Below are 15,869 nucleotides of genomic sequence, written 5' to 3' on the forward strand. Positions count from 1 at the left end.
TTCTTTCTTTTTTTTTTAAATACGTTTTTAAAAGGTTTTATGTATTTATTTGACCAAGGGAAAGGGAGGGAGAGAGTGCACAAGTAGGGGAAGAGGCAGAGGGAGAGGGAGAAGCAAACTCCCCGCTGAGCAGGGAGCCTGATACAGGGCTTGATCCCATGACTCCAGGATCATAACCTGAGCTGACAGCAGACAGTTAACCCCTGAGCCTAACCCAGGCACCCTGCATTTTACTTTTTTGACAATCTTTTTCTTAGTGGTTTGTAGGTACCCTTTATATATTAGGGGAAGCGGCCCTTTTTATATGAAGAGTAGATAGATTTCCAGTTTATTTTTTCCCCCGCATGATAGTATATTTCTGTATTTTGCTTGTAGTGGTTTTCTGTAACTTACCAAAAACAGTTCTGTTTGGGGAACATTTAGGTTGCCTTTTTAGTTTTTTTTTCCCTGACATATCTAGATGGTATTATATATCAAAGCTTATAATTTATTTTCTCTGGGTATTATAAAAGCTATTCTATAATTACAAACTGTGTAAACTGTAAGTTTAAAGAGTATTCTATTTTATGACTTGCTGTTCTTTGTACTGGGCTCTGAGTTTTTGTGTTTGTTTTGCTGTTATTCTATTTTTTTCTCTTACGATAAGAGTGCAAGAAATGGTAGCTATGAGAAATATTATAGCATAGAGAGCATGGATTTGGAGTTTGGATTTTGACTTTTGTGTATGTCTTTGAGCAAACCATTTAAAAAACCATTTAAAAAACCAAAAGCAAACCATTGAATCTCAGTTTTTACATCTGTAAAATGGGAATTGCAATTCATGTCTTAGAATAGTTTTAATGCTTAAAGTGAACTGTGTAAAATGTCTAGTATGATACTTAGGAGATTACTCAATAAAGGGTAATTCTCTCTAAGGGATCAGAAGGCCATTCATTGAGGATACCTATGGGAGTCGTTCCTCAACAGCTTTATTCATCTACATTCTGGAAAAATTGCTTATATAGGAAGAAAAAGCATTTTTCTTAACAAATCTTCTGGTGACTTGCCTCTTTTCCAGAGGAAAGTTAGGTTGTGCTTTTGATAACATGTTTTGTTTGTTCTTTGTAACTCATAGATACTTCCCCTTAAGAGAATAAATTAACTCTAAAGAATGAACAGATATTTCTTATATTTGCTGACTGATTTATTGTCACATTGTTAGTTTAAACATCCCGGGGGCCAGAGTTGTAGAGCATAGACTTGTGTCAAGTTCCAAAGCAGTGCCTTTGGAATAGTCTGCAAGTGTTCAGAAACTAATGGCTGGCTACACTATATTTGGTATTACTGATTGGTACTGTTTGGCCACAACCAATCAAATCAAGCTAGTTCAAATAAAAAGGGGACTTTATCATAGGGAAACAGGGTAATAATTCTAAATAGAAGGGTAACCAAGTACAGGGTCTAGAATATCATCTAATTTTTCTATATCTCATTGCTATATTGTATTTGCTTCATATTTCTCCCTTGCATATTGGCTTCCTTTGCTTCTCTTTCACAATGGTAGGTGGAAGATAACTGATCCTATAGCTCCCAGACTTAAATATAGGTTATAAGAGATTTATTCTCTCTCAATTCCAATTTCAAATTTCTGGGAAAGGACTTAACCTTGAGATTAGTAGCCTTCACCAGCTCAATTGACTTGTGTCCTAAAGTGGGGTCTGTGTCAAATTGTACAAAGGAGACCAGGCAGACAACCTAGTAAGTATCCAGTAGAGTCATTGTCATTAACATTAATTTTAGAAATCAGTTAGAACTATTGAAAAATGTTAAAAAGTTTAAAGTTGGAAGCATTCACAATCCTATTATATAGTGATATATTCTTTCATCTTTCTATATTATATCTTTGTATTTTTAAGTTAATATTATGTAAACATTTTCTTATGATAAAATTATTTATAGATTTCAATTTTAATGACTACACAATATTCTTATGAATTTATCATAATATTTTAACCCTTTTCCTATTGTTAGATATTTTGATTGTGATAAAAACCTTTTTTTTAAAACAGTTTTTTTTTTTAATTTTTTTTTTTTAATTTATTTATGATAGTCACAGAGAGAGAGAGAGAGAGAGAGAGAGAGAGGCAGAGACATAGGCAGAGGGAGAAGCAGGCTCCATGCACCGGGAGCCTGACGTGGGATTCGATCCCGGGTCTCCAGGATCGCGCCCTGGGCCAAAGGCAGGCGCTAAACCACTGCGCCACCCAGGGATCCCAAACATCTTTTTTAAATAAAACTTTGTTTTATTTAAAATTGATGTCCTTAGGGGCACCTGACTGACTCAGTTGGTGGAATGTGCAACTCTTGATCCTCAGGGTTGTGAGTTCAGGCCCCATGTTGGGTATAGAGATTACTTAAAAATGAAATCTTAAAAAAAATAATAAAATTAGTGTTCTTAGAGATAGGGAACAAGAAAAATTCTGGGTTAAAGAGCTTTGAACATAAAAAAAAAAAAAAAGACTTGCTATTTATTGCCAAATTGCATTTTGAAAAGGTTGCTCAGATGTGTACTCCTTCTTTAGCAATGTGTGAGAATGCCTAATTTGTTGCAGTCTTGCCAACACAGAATAATATCTTTAAAAAACAAAACAAACTTACTAATTTTATAGGCAAATATCGAAAGTCTGCAGTTGTAATTTCACCACTTATCTTGGTCTTTTGCTTTCAGGAACTGTGGGTAGAAAGAATTTATGTGTTTATTAAACATTTTCTATTGATTATGACTGCTGGAGCTGCCCTTATGTGAGACTCCTTGGATGATAGAGATAGCAAAAGGTTCCCAGAGCTAGGGACTTAGAAAAACATTTACTTTGGGGCAAATCATTTTTAGTATATACGAAGGTTATAAAAGCTTGAAAATCAGATAACTAGTTTCTTGCATCTTGGAAACAACAGAGAGGTTGTTAATGAAGATGGAGAGGTCATCTTGATGGCCGTATAGCAGGGAAGTGAGTAGAAGTATATTGATGTAGTCATTACTTTTCAGGGTCTGATCCTCAATTTTTCAGTCCAGATACTGGAATTTGTTTTACAGAATGGTCAGAGTGTGTTGGAGGAGGGGCGGGTGGTGAGAACGGTCTTTGACTAGTCAAACTTCAAGCTGATATATACACCAAATAACAGTTGGTTAATTTGTAATGGAAGAGAGACATTTTTGGGGACCAGAACATTCAGGTCCACCATCTACTACTGTACCTCTTTCTAGGATGAAGGTACTTAAAGGCCTGAAAATAGTAACCAGAAAATGATAGTATTAAGGGATGATTTAACTAGTTTATGGAAAGACCAATAAGCTACTAGTACCTGATAATAGAGGATATTTCTCTGGTGACCAGATGATGTGTCTGTTTATTTTTTACTTCCCAGGACTGCTTGATTCTGAATCTATGGATTTTTCTTTTTTAGATTCTGTACAGACTATCATAACCTTTTCATTAACATGTTATTTCTTTAGGCAGAATGAGGTGTCTTGATTAGGCCATAGCTTCCTTAGTTAAAGTTATATTCGTATCATGCTTCCTTGTTCACCTTGATTAGATTTGGGTATTCTAATCAAAATTTGTTTCCTTGTTTTGGCTACGTTATTTTCATATTCTGGAAGAACCTCACTTTACCCCTATGTTCAGATTGCTGTCATTGAGGTGTAAGTTTAGAAATTAAAAATGATTTATTGAGATGAAGACATTATTGAGATTCTATGTTGAAATGGTTGTAAGAAGAATATTTGATTAAACATAACGGTAGTGATTAGATCATGGATTTTGGAGTCAGATCCCAGCTCCACTTTTGATCAGCTCTTTAATTTTGGGCAAATTGTTTAACCTGTCAAAGTTTCACTTTCCTCATTTCCAAAAAAACTTAATAGTTACTGCCTCAAGAAGCTTTTGTGAGGATTAGAGGAAATAATGCATTGTAAAGTGATTTGCATAATAGGCTTGGCACTTAATAGGTATACAGTAATTTAAGAAAATAACACTAAGAAAGGTAAAGATATGCTTTAGCCTAAGGTAGAGATGAAGGGATCTTATAATTCACTATTGCCTTGACTGCTTCTGAAGCCAAAGTTTAGTCAAGTATAGTCATTCTAAAATGGTAAAAATCTATTAAATGGACACTAGGTGTCAGTATCTACTTTTTTTTTTTAATGTTTCAGGAATGAAATTGTTTTGTCACCACTGAGTTCAAATAGGTGATGTATTTATTGCTGTTGTATTTTAGTCCTTCTGACAGTTTTGTTCATCCCTCATTTTTTATAATGACTACATTCCTGATCATTGTACAGCTTTATCTTCCCATTGAAGGTGCATCTCAGCTATTTGTTTTTTATAGTATATTTTATCATTTGCCTAAGTGGTAAACAGGTACTTGTTTAGGTTATTTTTATCCCATTAGGAGACCCTGAAAACTTCAGCCAGTAGCTTTATATTTATTGGAAGAAGCCTCATAGCTCAGGCACTCCTTCAGAAGTTTCTCTAAGGCAACAGTAACTGCTCTTCTGTTCTCTTCTGTGCACCTACATTTAATGAGTTGCCATTTGCACCAACTACTATGAATCATGGAAAATAATCTTTTAAAAATTTTATATTTCTTAAAAGATATCTCATAGCCAGATACTAAAACCATAGTGGTAGATTTGTAGCAAAAGGAATCTTTATAACCTTCCCTTTGGGATGTTCTGTATTATGGCTTGGTTGTGCTAAGAGAGACTTCTTTCACAGACTGCAGTGTATTTCCCAATCAAATATTTCCATTGAAAATTGAGCTTTTCTTTATATTTCCTCCTTCCACAACAAAACTTTATTGCATTTTTGAAATCATAATTCATTTGACTCACTAATTAATATTTATGTGTCTTGCATTTAATAGAGTATATCACATATATTGTCTTTAAAAATTCTCACAATAATAGTCTGTGAGGCAGTCATTAATAACTTTTAAGATGAGGAAACAGATTTGAGATGTGACACCCTAGATTACAGAGTTAATGGATGATCTACCTGTGATATAAATCTCAGTCTCCTGACTCCACAGAAGATGGTCTTTTTTACTGAAACTTACTTAAAATGTTTTATTCTTATTGCAAATTACTGAGTGATGATGTTGAGCAATTAATTTTTTTTTTTAAAGAGGAGAAACCAGTTCATCTGTGCCTGTATATTTAGGATGTTATATTTCCTTGCAGTCTTCCCAAGGGCTGTTTGTTGAAGAAACTTCTGAAGAAGGAAACTCTGTACCTGCTTCACAAAGGTAAGATCATAAGTTGTTATGTCAGAATTCTCTAATGGTGCCAGAGTAAGAGAGATGAACCACATGAGTGACACTGTACAGGGATAGCTTGTTAGGGATCTTTTCGCTCCTATATAAGCACAGACTAAGAAAAACCATTATCTTCCAGTTCTCAAATATGTATCTCATAGAAGCCTGGAATATTAGAGTGGTATAGATTAACCATCTTGGCACATATCCCATTTATACCATTCTTTTTTTTTTTTTTTAAGAAAAGATTTTATTTATTTATTTATTTATTTATTTATTTATGATTTTATTTATTCATGAGAGACACAGAGAAGGAGAGAGAGAGAGGCAGAGACACAGGCAGAGGGAGAAGCAGGCTCCATGCAGGGAGCCCAATGTGGGACTCGATCCAGGGTCTCCAGGATTATGCCCTGGGCTGAAGGCGGCGCTAAACCACTGAGCCACTTGAGCTACCCAAGATTTCATTTATTTATTTGACAGAGCACACAAGTGGTGGGTGAGGGACAAAGGCAGAGGGAGAAGCAGGCTTCTTGCTGAGCAGGGAGCCTGTGGTGGGGCTCGATTCCAGGACCCATAGATCATGACCTGAGCTGAAGGCAGACGCTTAAACCAACTGAGCCACCCAGGTGCCCCACGTTTGTACCATTCCTGAAAGTTTATATCTTGCTACTCTTTTTTCTTTTTTAAAAGATTTTATTTATTTATTCATGAGAGAGAGAGAGGCAGAGACACAGGCAGAGAGCGATACAGGCTCCATGCAGGGAGCCCCACGCGTTACTCGATCCCGGGACTCCAGGATTGTGCCCTAGGCCAAAGGCAGGTGCCAAACCGCTGAGTCACCCAGGGATCCCCTATCTTGCTACTCTTAACCTAGCTATTTTTTTTTTTTTAAGATTTTATTTATTTATTCATGAGAGATAGAGAGGCAGACACACAGGCAGAGGGAGAAGCAGGCTCCATGCAGGGAGCCTGATGTGGGACTCAATCCCGGGCCTCCAGGATCATGTGCTGGGCTGAAGGCGGCGCTAAACTGCTGAGCCACCCGGGCTGCCCCTTAACCTAGCTTTCTAGGCCAATCTGAAGGCTCTAGACTAATTTCTTTACAGTTCTTCTAGTTTTCCTGTCCCCTTTCTTTATTCCCTCTGCTTATGCATATTTTATCTTCATGTCCAAATTATATATACCTTTTTCTTTTTCTAAATCTTTATTTATTTATTTTTTTAATCTACGATAGTCACACACAGAGAGAGAGAGAGGCAGAGACACAGGCAGAGGGAGAAGCAGGCTCCATGCACCGGGAGCCCGATGTGGGATTCTATCCCGGGTCTCCAGGATCGCGCCCTGGGCCAAAGGCAGGCGCCAAACCGCTGCGCCACCCAGGGATCCCTGTATATACCTTTTAAATCTACTCTTAAGACTTGTATTTTTTATTATTCATACTATCCAAAAAGGTCACAAAGAACATGGGTCACCCTCACTCCTTGTCCTATGCCACTTTTAATCTGATTGTATCTCATTTTTTCCTTAAATTGTATTTGCATTACCTCTTCAATTATTCTTGCTCATTGATTGATGAGGTTACCTTCTTAAGTCTTCTCACTTAATAAAATGTTGTGGTTGATTGATTACAAACTGCACTGTCAGCTGGATCAGGTTTTTAGTTAATTTTCCCTTTTATCTGGTAGTTGACCTTTGGAGATTACTTAAGAGCTTAATTTTGTGTTGAGTGACCTCCACCTCTTCTACGGAAGTTGAGGTCCAATTACCACTTGCAGTAGTTTGGTGGTGCTTCTTAGGCTTGGTTAAGTTAATAGTATTAGATGTTTCTTCCTGTATTGAAGAATATGGTTTTGGTTTGATTCTCTTGCTGTTAAATGATTTTGGAAGTGGTTTTAACTGGAGTAGGCCTTTTGCTTCCTCCAGACCCCTCTGCTTTGTTGTGGTGAGCCTTGTGCAGAGCAGATGTAAGTTTTAATAAATGATTATATGCTTTGTCACCAGGAGAGAGTTGGAATTGCAGGCAATGTGGTTTGACTTCAAATTGATTAGCCCATTTTATAAATGTCAGCAAATTGTTTTGTGATGGACCCTTTGAATAGAGCCCTAATGTTACATGCATTGTAAACTGTGTCTGGCTTGGATTTACAACAAATGTTATGAGATGTTTTATTTAGAGAAATCACTTGTGGTTTCCTATTAGGATTTAGTTATTTATCATGAATCGGTAATGGTTAGTCTCTCTTCTCTGTGGTTCTTGGTTGATGTGAGGTTTTATGTTTTTAAGCATCCTCTTGCATATTTGATCAAACTCTAGTCATAAAGCTCTCTGAAGCATGAGGGTGGGTAGCTTAGATGCTCAGATCTCTCAGCCATGTGTTCCTGTGTCAGGAAGAGATTGTACTCCATGAACAGGCAGGGTAAACTAGAAGATTGGCTGATGGAAGCGATTCATAATTATGTTACTCTCAGAAGAGATATTTAACTTGTATGGGCAAGTTTTGCTCTAGGGCAGTTTGGAATTTTATCTTTTTGTTGTTTGGAAAGCCACATCTTGAGATAAAGAGGAAATTTAACTGCAAGGTAAGAGAAAACCCAGTGCACTGTCAAGAGAATCTCCATATCTTCTGAGTTTACAAATCTCTAACCTTCAGAAGGCTGAGATGGAGGCTATAAAACATTCTTGACTTTTTTTTTTCCCCTAAAGATTTATTTATTTGAGAGAGGGAAAGTAAGCATATGTGAGCAGTTGGGCGGGGAGAGGGGCAGAGGGAAAGAATCTTCAAGCAGAGACTCCTCGCTGAGCAGGGAACCCAATGTGGGGGCTCCGTCCCACAACCCATGAGAATGACTTGAGCAGAAACCAAGAGGCAGAGGCCTAACTTACCGATCCATTTGGCACCCTCCTGTTGACATTCTTATATGGGAGTGGAGTTTTTATCTTCTAGGGTATTCACAGATAGTCCTTACTCTTCAACTTTTCTTTGTAAAGACTCCAAAAGGAGGTCCTTTTGGTTTAGTGATTTTACTGGAACCAAAACTGTAAGCGTATTTATTTTCCCGATTTCTGGCCTGGAGTTTTTCACTACCGATTCCTTGCTTCCCTGTTGTGTTTTTGTGGTATTGGACAGCAGGTATTGCATTACCTATGGCCTTGTAAATGACTCACCATTGCTTTTGGCCTGTGTTCTGATTTATTTTACTGGGATTCACTTGGGGTTTGGTTCTTTTTCAGCATTGCTGCTTTGACCAGTAAGAGAAGCTCAGTCCTTATGCCAGAGAGTTCTGCAGAGGAAATCACTGTGTGTCCTGGTAAGCACCCCACTGATCTTACTGAGTTTCTGATCCCTAGCTATTTGCCTTATTAATTTTTCTGGTTTTTCCAACCTATTCTCAGGAGGTTTATATATGATTGATGTATGTGTGTGTATCTCCTCCACATATATACATGTACACATACATATATATACACAGTTTTTAAATGGACATTGGCTCTGATTCTCAATCTTTTCTCAGAGATATTTTAGTTTGAAATTAATATACTCTTTGTCTCCTTGTTTGCTTATTACCAGCCTCATTAGAGATGGTAGCAAAGCATCAGGAATAGCACGTAACTGTACATTCAGAGGGAAGAGGACTCTATTTTGGCTTATGGGTTCTCCAGATTGGCCTGTCTTCAAATCTTCCTGTCATTAAGCAGATTTTTCTGAGAGCCTTTTACTAGTTTTACATTGCCATTCACTCTTTATAGCAGAGGGAGTCCAGAAATTGAATTTTGTACACAGTTCTGTTGTTGACTTATTTTTAATCTCAGGTAAGACATTTAACCTGATTAAGTATTATACTTTGCTTTTTGTTAATTGTAGAGATGAAAAGACATGTATACCTTAGTATGGGTATCGGAGATGTTCATTTAGAGCTGCACATGAATAGATTTTGACATACAAAATAATTTGTTTTAATTACACCAAACTTTTTTATTAAAAAAATTTTTTTGCTAATGATATTTTATGTATTATTTATTTATGGATTTATTTATTGGAGGGGGAAAGGAGCAGAGGGAAAGAATCTCAAGCAGATTCCCCCACTGAATGTGGAGCCCAATGCAGGGATGTGGGGCTTGCCCTGGTGCTTGACATGGTACTTGACTTTTAGAGTTCAATCCCACAACCCAGGCTGAGATCAGGAGTTGATGCTTAACCTGCTGAGCCACCCTGGTACTCCTCTGAGTTGCTGGTGCTCCTATTTTTAATAGAACTATTGCTGATACTCAATGTTACCTTAGTTTCAGGTATACAGCACAGTGATTTGACATATGTTATGCTATGTTCACCACAAGCATAGCTACCATTTATCATTCTACAAGGCTTTTACAGTACTCTAGACTGTATTTCCTTTGCTCTACCTTTTATCCTTGTGATTTACTCATTCCATAACTGGAAGCCTGTATTTTCCACTCCTCTTCACCCATTTTGCCCATCCCCTCCACCTTGATAACAAAATAATTTTCTTTTTTAAAAAGATTTTATATATATATTTATTTGAGAGAGAGCATGAAGGGGAGGAGCAGAGGGAGAGGGAGAAGCAAATTCCACACTGAGTGGAGAGCCTGATGCGGGGCTCAATCTCACAACCCTGAGATCATGACCTGAGCCAAAATCAGACTCTTAACCAACTGAGCCACCCAAATGCCCCACACAAAATAATTTTATTTTTTTAAAGAGTTTATTTATTTGAGAGAGAGTGCACTAGCAGTGGGGAGAAGGGGCAGAGAAGGGGAGAGGCTGTTCACTGAGCAATGCTCAATGCTGGAGTAGGTCCCAGGACCCTGAGATCATGACCTGAGCTGAAGGCATGCTTAATAGACTGAGCCACCCAGGTGCCCAGCACAAAATAATTTTAAATGAACTAAGATACATTGTCTAAGTCTTGAGTTGAATCATTATGTAAAATGAAGAATTATTTTGTGATTTTTTTAAAAAGATTTTATTTATTTATTCATAAGAGACACAGAGGGAGAGAGACAGAGACATAGGCAGAAGAGGTTCCATGCAGGGAGCCCGATGTGGGACTCGATCCTTGAACTCCAGGATCATGCCCTGAGCCAAAGAAGATGCTCAACCACTGAGCCACCCAGACGTCCCTATTTTGTGATTTAAGCCACTACTTTTTAAGGAATTAGTTTTAGCTTATGTTTTCTTTTTTGCTTTCCTTAAAAGTGGGGTCCATTATATGTATCAGTAACCTCATTCATATGAAATTGGGGGGCTCCTGTCAATGTTTAAACTCTTTAGGCAGTAAGTGTTGAACTCATGCTACCATAAGTCATGCCTAATTTTTCCTTAAGTCTCATATAACCTGTCAGGGTGAGAAAGACACATAGTTTTCTTATTTTGATTTCTTTCAACTTTTTTCTATGGAGACTTAATAAACTTAGTGTACACATTCTAGGAAAGACCTATAAACATTTATAAACATTTGGCAGCATCATAAAGGCCTTTCTTTACTTATTTTTAAGTTTAATTATGTTGCTTTTTATTGAAAGTGATTTCTTAATTTGTATAAAATGTATTTGGATTACTGCCTAATGATACTAAGAGACTCCACTACCAAGTGCTCTGATTTTAGCAGGAGCACTCAAGAATGCTGTGCTATCTTTGTGAAAAGAAAATTTTGTCCCCATCTTGGATTGTGACTTATGCCATCTTGTTAGGAAGTCACTCAGTCTGTTTGGGATGATGGCCTGTGATGTTGCCCAGGGATCTTGCAAGGAGGAACCTGTAAATACAATAATTTTGAAAGTCCTAGTTAATGAGAGGGGGAAAAAGCAGACCCTTCAGGACTAAGGTTAGGTAACTTTTATGATCATAACTTGCTGTCATTAGCTTGCTTATTAAGTCCCAACTGTTTGCTGACAAAAACCACTTCTAAATGAGATTGTAAAAGATCTCTGTAACATTACTATTCCTTTTGCTAAAAAATATAACTACTTTTCCATGGAGCCAGACTCTTGAATCTCTTTGTAAATATATACTATATAATTTAGAAAATCTAAATTTTCCAGAAAATTTGAATTCTCTGTGTGTTCTAAATGGGTGAAATGCAGATTGAATGTAGTAGTCCATCTATTTTGTCTTACATTTCTGAAAGTTCCAGGGATCTGATACTCAAAATTATAACATCTTTTTAGAGTTACTTTGTTGAAGAAGGAGGATTATAGCCTTATGCCCACATGGTGTGTGCTCCTAGCACTGTTTTGTGTTTTTTTTTTTTTTTTTAAGATTTTATTTATGTGTGTGAGAGCATGAGCAGAGGGAGCTCAGCGTGGAGCTCTATCCCAGGACACCAAGATCATGACCTGAGCCAAAGGCACACTTAACCGACTGAGCCACCCAGGTGCCCGCATTGTTTATTTCTAAGGAGCTAACGCTCTCTTTTCTTCATAGTTAACTATTTCAACTATTCACAGAAAACTTAAAGACTTATTATTGTAGTAGTGCAAACAACAAGTGGCTCTTATTTTCTAACAGACCAAATAAATGTCTTTTTTGGTAGTATCTCTCAGGGATACTTGACAAAGAAGGTTTTTTTTTTTTAATTGGTTTTATTAAATGATGCATGAATTGAGGAGCATCTTATGTAGCAAGTAGAGCGGATTCCTGAGAAAGAAGACTCTGAAGTTTATGCACTGTTAGCCTTTTTCCACCAAGGTGGTAGAATCTGTGTGTGTGCATGTGTGTATTCATTTTTCAAAAAAAATTATAAAATATTAAAATAGAATTAACAGTAGAAATGTATTTAATCTCTCTTTGATGTTGAGAAGATACCTCAGTATCTTATAGGTACTTTATTTGCCCAACATAGGCCATTCATTGTATTTGTGAAGCGCAGAAGTATCAGATGTATGGTGTGTACAGTGTAGATAAGAGAGAACTTACTGGATTTATATTCCTAGTTTCTTTTCCAGATTTGTTGTCCTTTTTTGACATAGTTTTTGTCCTTTTTTTTTTTTTTTTTTAGATTTATTTATTTTAGAGAGAGAAAGTGAGCATGAGTGGGAGAGGCAGAGGGAGAAGGAGAGAGAATCACAGCAGACTCTGCCTGTGGGACTTGATCCCATGACCCTGAGGTCATAATCTGAGCTGAAACAAAGAGTTGGTGTCTTAACTGACTACACCATCCAGACATCCCTGTTCGTTTGTTATATTAAGTGATAGGTATTTAGACCAGAAGTTGGCAGACTTTTTCTATAAAAGACTATGTAGATATATTAGGTTTTGTGAACTAAACCACTCAACTCTGCCGTTGAAACTATTCAGCACTGCCTTTTAGCACAAAGCAACCATAGAATAAAGAGAAAAACAAGTTTGACTATGTTCTAATAAAACTTTATTTACAAAAACAAATGAGCTATAGTTTGCTGACTCCTAACTAGACTATGAGGGACACCATCTTACATCTCCATATTGCTTGTAGCCTGTATGGTGCCTGGAATTTGTTCATAAATATTTGTTGAGTTCATGTTGAATGAATAGATGCAGCCTAAAGAATATATTAAAGAAAGGTATATCTTTGTCTAGGATGTATTTTCTATTTATTCTGGTTTTTTGTCTTCTCTAATCATCCCTTTAACTTTGGAACTCACATTAGCATGTTTTTGTTTTCTGTCAAAATAAATATACTTTAAAACCAGAACTATGCGGAAAAGAAGCCTAATGGATTAACTGATGAATGGATAAACAAATTGTGGTATGTCCATACAGTGGAATGCTACTTCTCAGCAGTGAAAAGGAATGAACTACTGACATGTAACAACATGGTTGCTTTTCAAACACATTATACTAAGTGAAAGAAGTCAGACATAAAAGATGGCACACTATATATATGATTTCATTTATGTGACATTTTAGAAAAGAGAACATAATATAGATTGGTTATTGCAAGGAGCCAGACATTGGGGAACTGCAGAGGGGTACGTAAGAATTTTTTGGGGTGCTTAGAAATGTTTTATATCTTTTTTTTTTTTTTTTTTAAGAGTGGAAGAGGGGATTGGGAGTAGGGACAGAGGGAGATGGAGAGAGAGAATCTTAAAAGCAGGCTCCACGCCCAGCATTAAGCTGATGCAGTGCTTGATCTCAGGACCCTGGGATCACGACCTGAGCTGAAATCAGGAGTCAGTCGGTTAAGTGACTGAGCCACCCAGACACCCTATACATGCTATCATTTATACCATACAATCACCACAGTCAAGATGAAACATTTTTGGGGCGCTGAGGTGGTGTAGTTGGTTAAACATTGAGTTTTGATTTCAACTCAGATCATTATCTCTGGGTTATGAGATCGAGCCCTGGGTTGGGCTCACTCGTCACTAGGGAGTCTGCTTGAGATTATTTCTCTCCCTCTCTGTGTGCCCCTATATCCCACTCTCTCTATCTTCTTTCTCTCTGAAATAAATCTTTAAAAAAAATACCATATATAAATTATATACGTTTGCCCAAACTCATCAAACTATGTACTGAAAATTGGGTGAATTCTGTAGTATATAAATTATGCCTCACTAAAGCTTTAAGAAGAAACAAACTAGATCTGTATTTTTTTTTTTTTTAGATCTGTATTACTACTGTAGTATTAACATTAAACACTAAGCTTTAGGAGAAACAAGTGTTTTGTTTTGTTTTTTTTTAAACTATGAAAATACAAAATGAAACTTAATGACTTTTTAACCTTTTAAATTACAGAGACACAGCTAAGTTCTGAAACATTTGACCTTGAAAGAGAAGTCTCTCCAAGTAGCAGAGAGATCCTGGATGAAGTAAGAATAATAATGGCAGATAAGGAGGTAAATATTCTCTATAGTTTTTCTTAGTGTTTTCTTTCTGCTGATAATCCTCTCTCTGATGCAACATTGACCTTGGCTGAAAAGATTTAGGTGACAGAAGGTTGTAGTTTTGGGGACACTTATGTCAGAGAGGGATTCTTACAGTTAAGTTCAGTTCAGCACTGTTTCTAAAAATAGGAGTAGTTACCATTTCTTGATTCTTACTGTGCTTTATTATTTCTGTTATAGATTAGGGAAACAGAGGCTTAGGTTGTTTGAGTCATTCATTCATATTCAAAATGCTAATAATGGTAGTACTAGAATTTGAACATGGATTGATCTCTGAAGTCTGGGATATTTTCTGTTATATTACTGATAAGTAACAGAAATGAACAATTTTGGAGAAAGTCACTATATTTATATTATACAAACTTTCAGCCCTAATTTCTACATATGATCAGAAATGCGAAGTTAAGATAGTAGCATGAAAAAATAAGCAGATTTTTATTTGCTGTATTACCTTTCCTAACAACATATAGAGGTGGTTGATGCAAGTTCATACTTCTGATTACGATTTTCAATGTATATCTATCATATTGAGTCTGAAAAAACAGTTTACTAAGAATTTTATAAAAGAATTCAGAATCTTTAAAATTAGTTGTTCTGAAAAGCAGCTTGAGAATTTAACACATTTTTCTATGGAAATAAATATTGGTATGCCATCTTACCCAGAGCATTTAAAAATAAAGTCTTAATTCTCTTATTTTTATGCTCTAGGTTTTTTTAAAACAGTTTTTAAAATAGAAGGTAGATCCCTTTCCTAGTCTCTGCATTGCAGGTAACTGGGTAGAAATTCTGGTTTCATGAATCATGCATGCTGCATAGTTCCCTGGAACCTGATCTGTCACCACTGACAGACCAAGAGTCCCTGATGCCAGTGGTGGTAAGGAAGATGGTGACACTCTCTGCAACAGTGATTGAGGACAGATTCTGCTAGATAATGTCAAAATGATTTCCCAAGGTGGGACCAAAGCCTTCTAAGTGGGGATGGGGAACAGAGTGTTATTAACATAGTCATCTTAACTACAGAAGAAGCCCCACAAGCTTTGCGTAGTGGCAGTACTATAGCCAATGAGGTTTATCCGAGGTGCGATTATTGCTAATAGAAGAAGCCCTACAATCCTTTTGTTAATCAAGGCTGATTTCTTACCCATCCATGATTGCAAAGGAGACGGTTCTTTGGGGCAAAGAGCATGAACCCTATTTAGAATTTATAGTGTATATGTCTGCACCACTACACATCACATGGATGGAATTGTATGGCCCTTTTCACATTGAATGTCCTCTTTTCAGTGTTACTGTTTGCTTGTATCTGTGGATATCTGTAAATAGTCTTAGAATTCTGTTTCCATTAAAAGATGATAGAGGGATCCCTGGGTGGCGCAGCGGTTTAGCGCCTGCCTTTGGCCCAGGGCGCGATCCTGGAGACCCGGGATCGAATCCCACGTCAGGCTCCCGGTGCATGGAGCCTGCTTCTCCTTCTGCCTGTGTCTCTGCGCCTCTCTCTCTCTCTCTCTCTCTGTGTGTGTAACTATCATAAATAAATAAAAATTAAAAAAAAAATAAATAAATAAAAGATGATAGAGATACTGAAGTTTTTAAGTCATTAAATAATCACTTTCTAGCTACAAGTCACTTATTAGAAAGGTAGAATCTGAACATTTTACAACACAAAGATTGTATCATAATGGGTGTTGAC

The 15,869-nt window shown here is 36.8% G+C and overlaps 1 protein-coding gene and 1 long non-coding RNA gene across 8 annotated transcripts in view; one reads left to right on the top strand and one right to left on the bottom strand.

Moving 5' to 3' along the window:
- The window catches only part of UIMC1 (ubiquitin interaction motif containing 1), a 127,140-nt gene that overhangs the window by 72,665 nt on the left and 38,606 nt on the right, over positions 1 to 15,869 (top strand). For all 6 annotated transcript variants that reach the window (XM_025435218.3, XM_049108868.1, XM_035715087.2 and 3 more), the window contains 3 exons: positions 5,222 to 5,286; positions 8,528 to 8,604; positions 14,031 to 14,131. In XM_025435218.3, coding sequence (XP_025291003.1) covers positions 5,222 to 5,286; positions 8,528 to 8,604; positions 14,031 to 14,131 — 243 coding nt within the window. The remainder of the gene's footprint in view (positions 1 to 5,221; positions 5,287 to 8,527; positions 8,605 to 14,030; positions 14,132 to 15,869) is intronic.
- The window catches only part of LOC118354461 (uncharacterized), a 50,895-nt gene continuing 44,559 nt past the window's right edge, over positions 9,534 to 15,869 (bottom strand). For both annotated transcript variants that reach the window (XR_007410053.1, XR_007410052.1), the window contains exon 3: positions 9,534 to 11,070. This is a non-coding gene — a long non-coding RNA (uncharacterized LOC118354461). The remainder of the gene's footprint in view (positions 11,071 to 15,869) is intronic.

Source organism: Canis lupus, chromosome 4, assembly GCF_003254725.2.
Source record: "Canis lupus dingo isolate Sandy chromosome 4, ASM325472v2, whole genome shotgun sequence".
Lineage (NCBI taxonomy): Eukaryota > Metazoa > Chordata > Mammalia > Carnivora > Canidae > Canis > Canis lupus.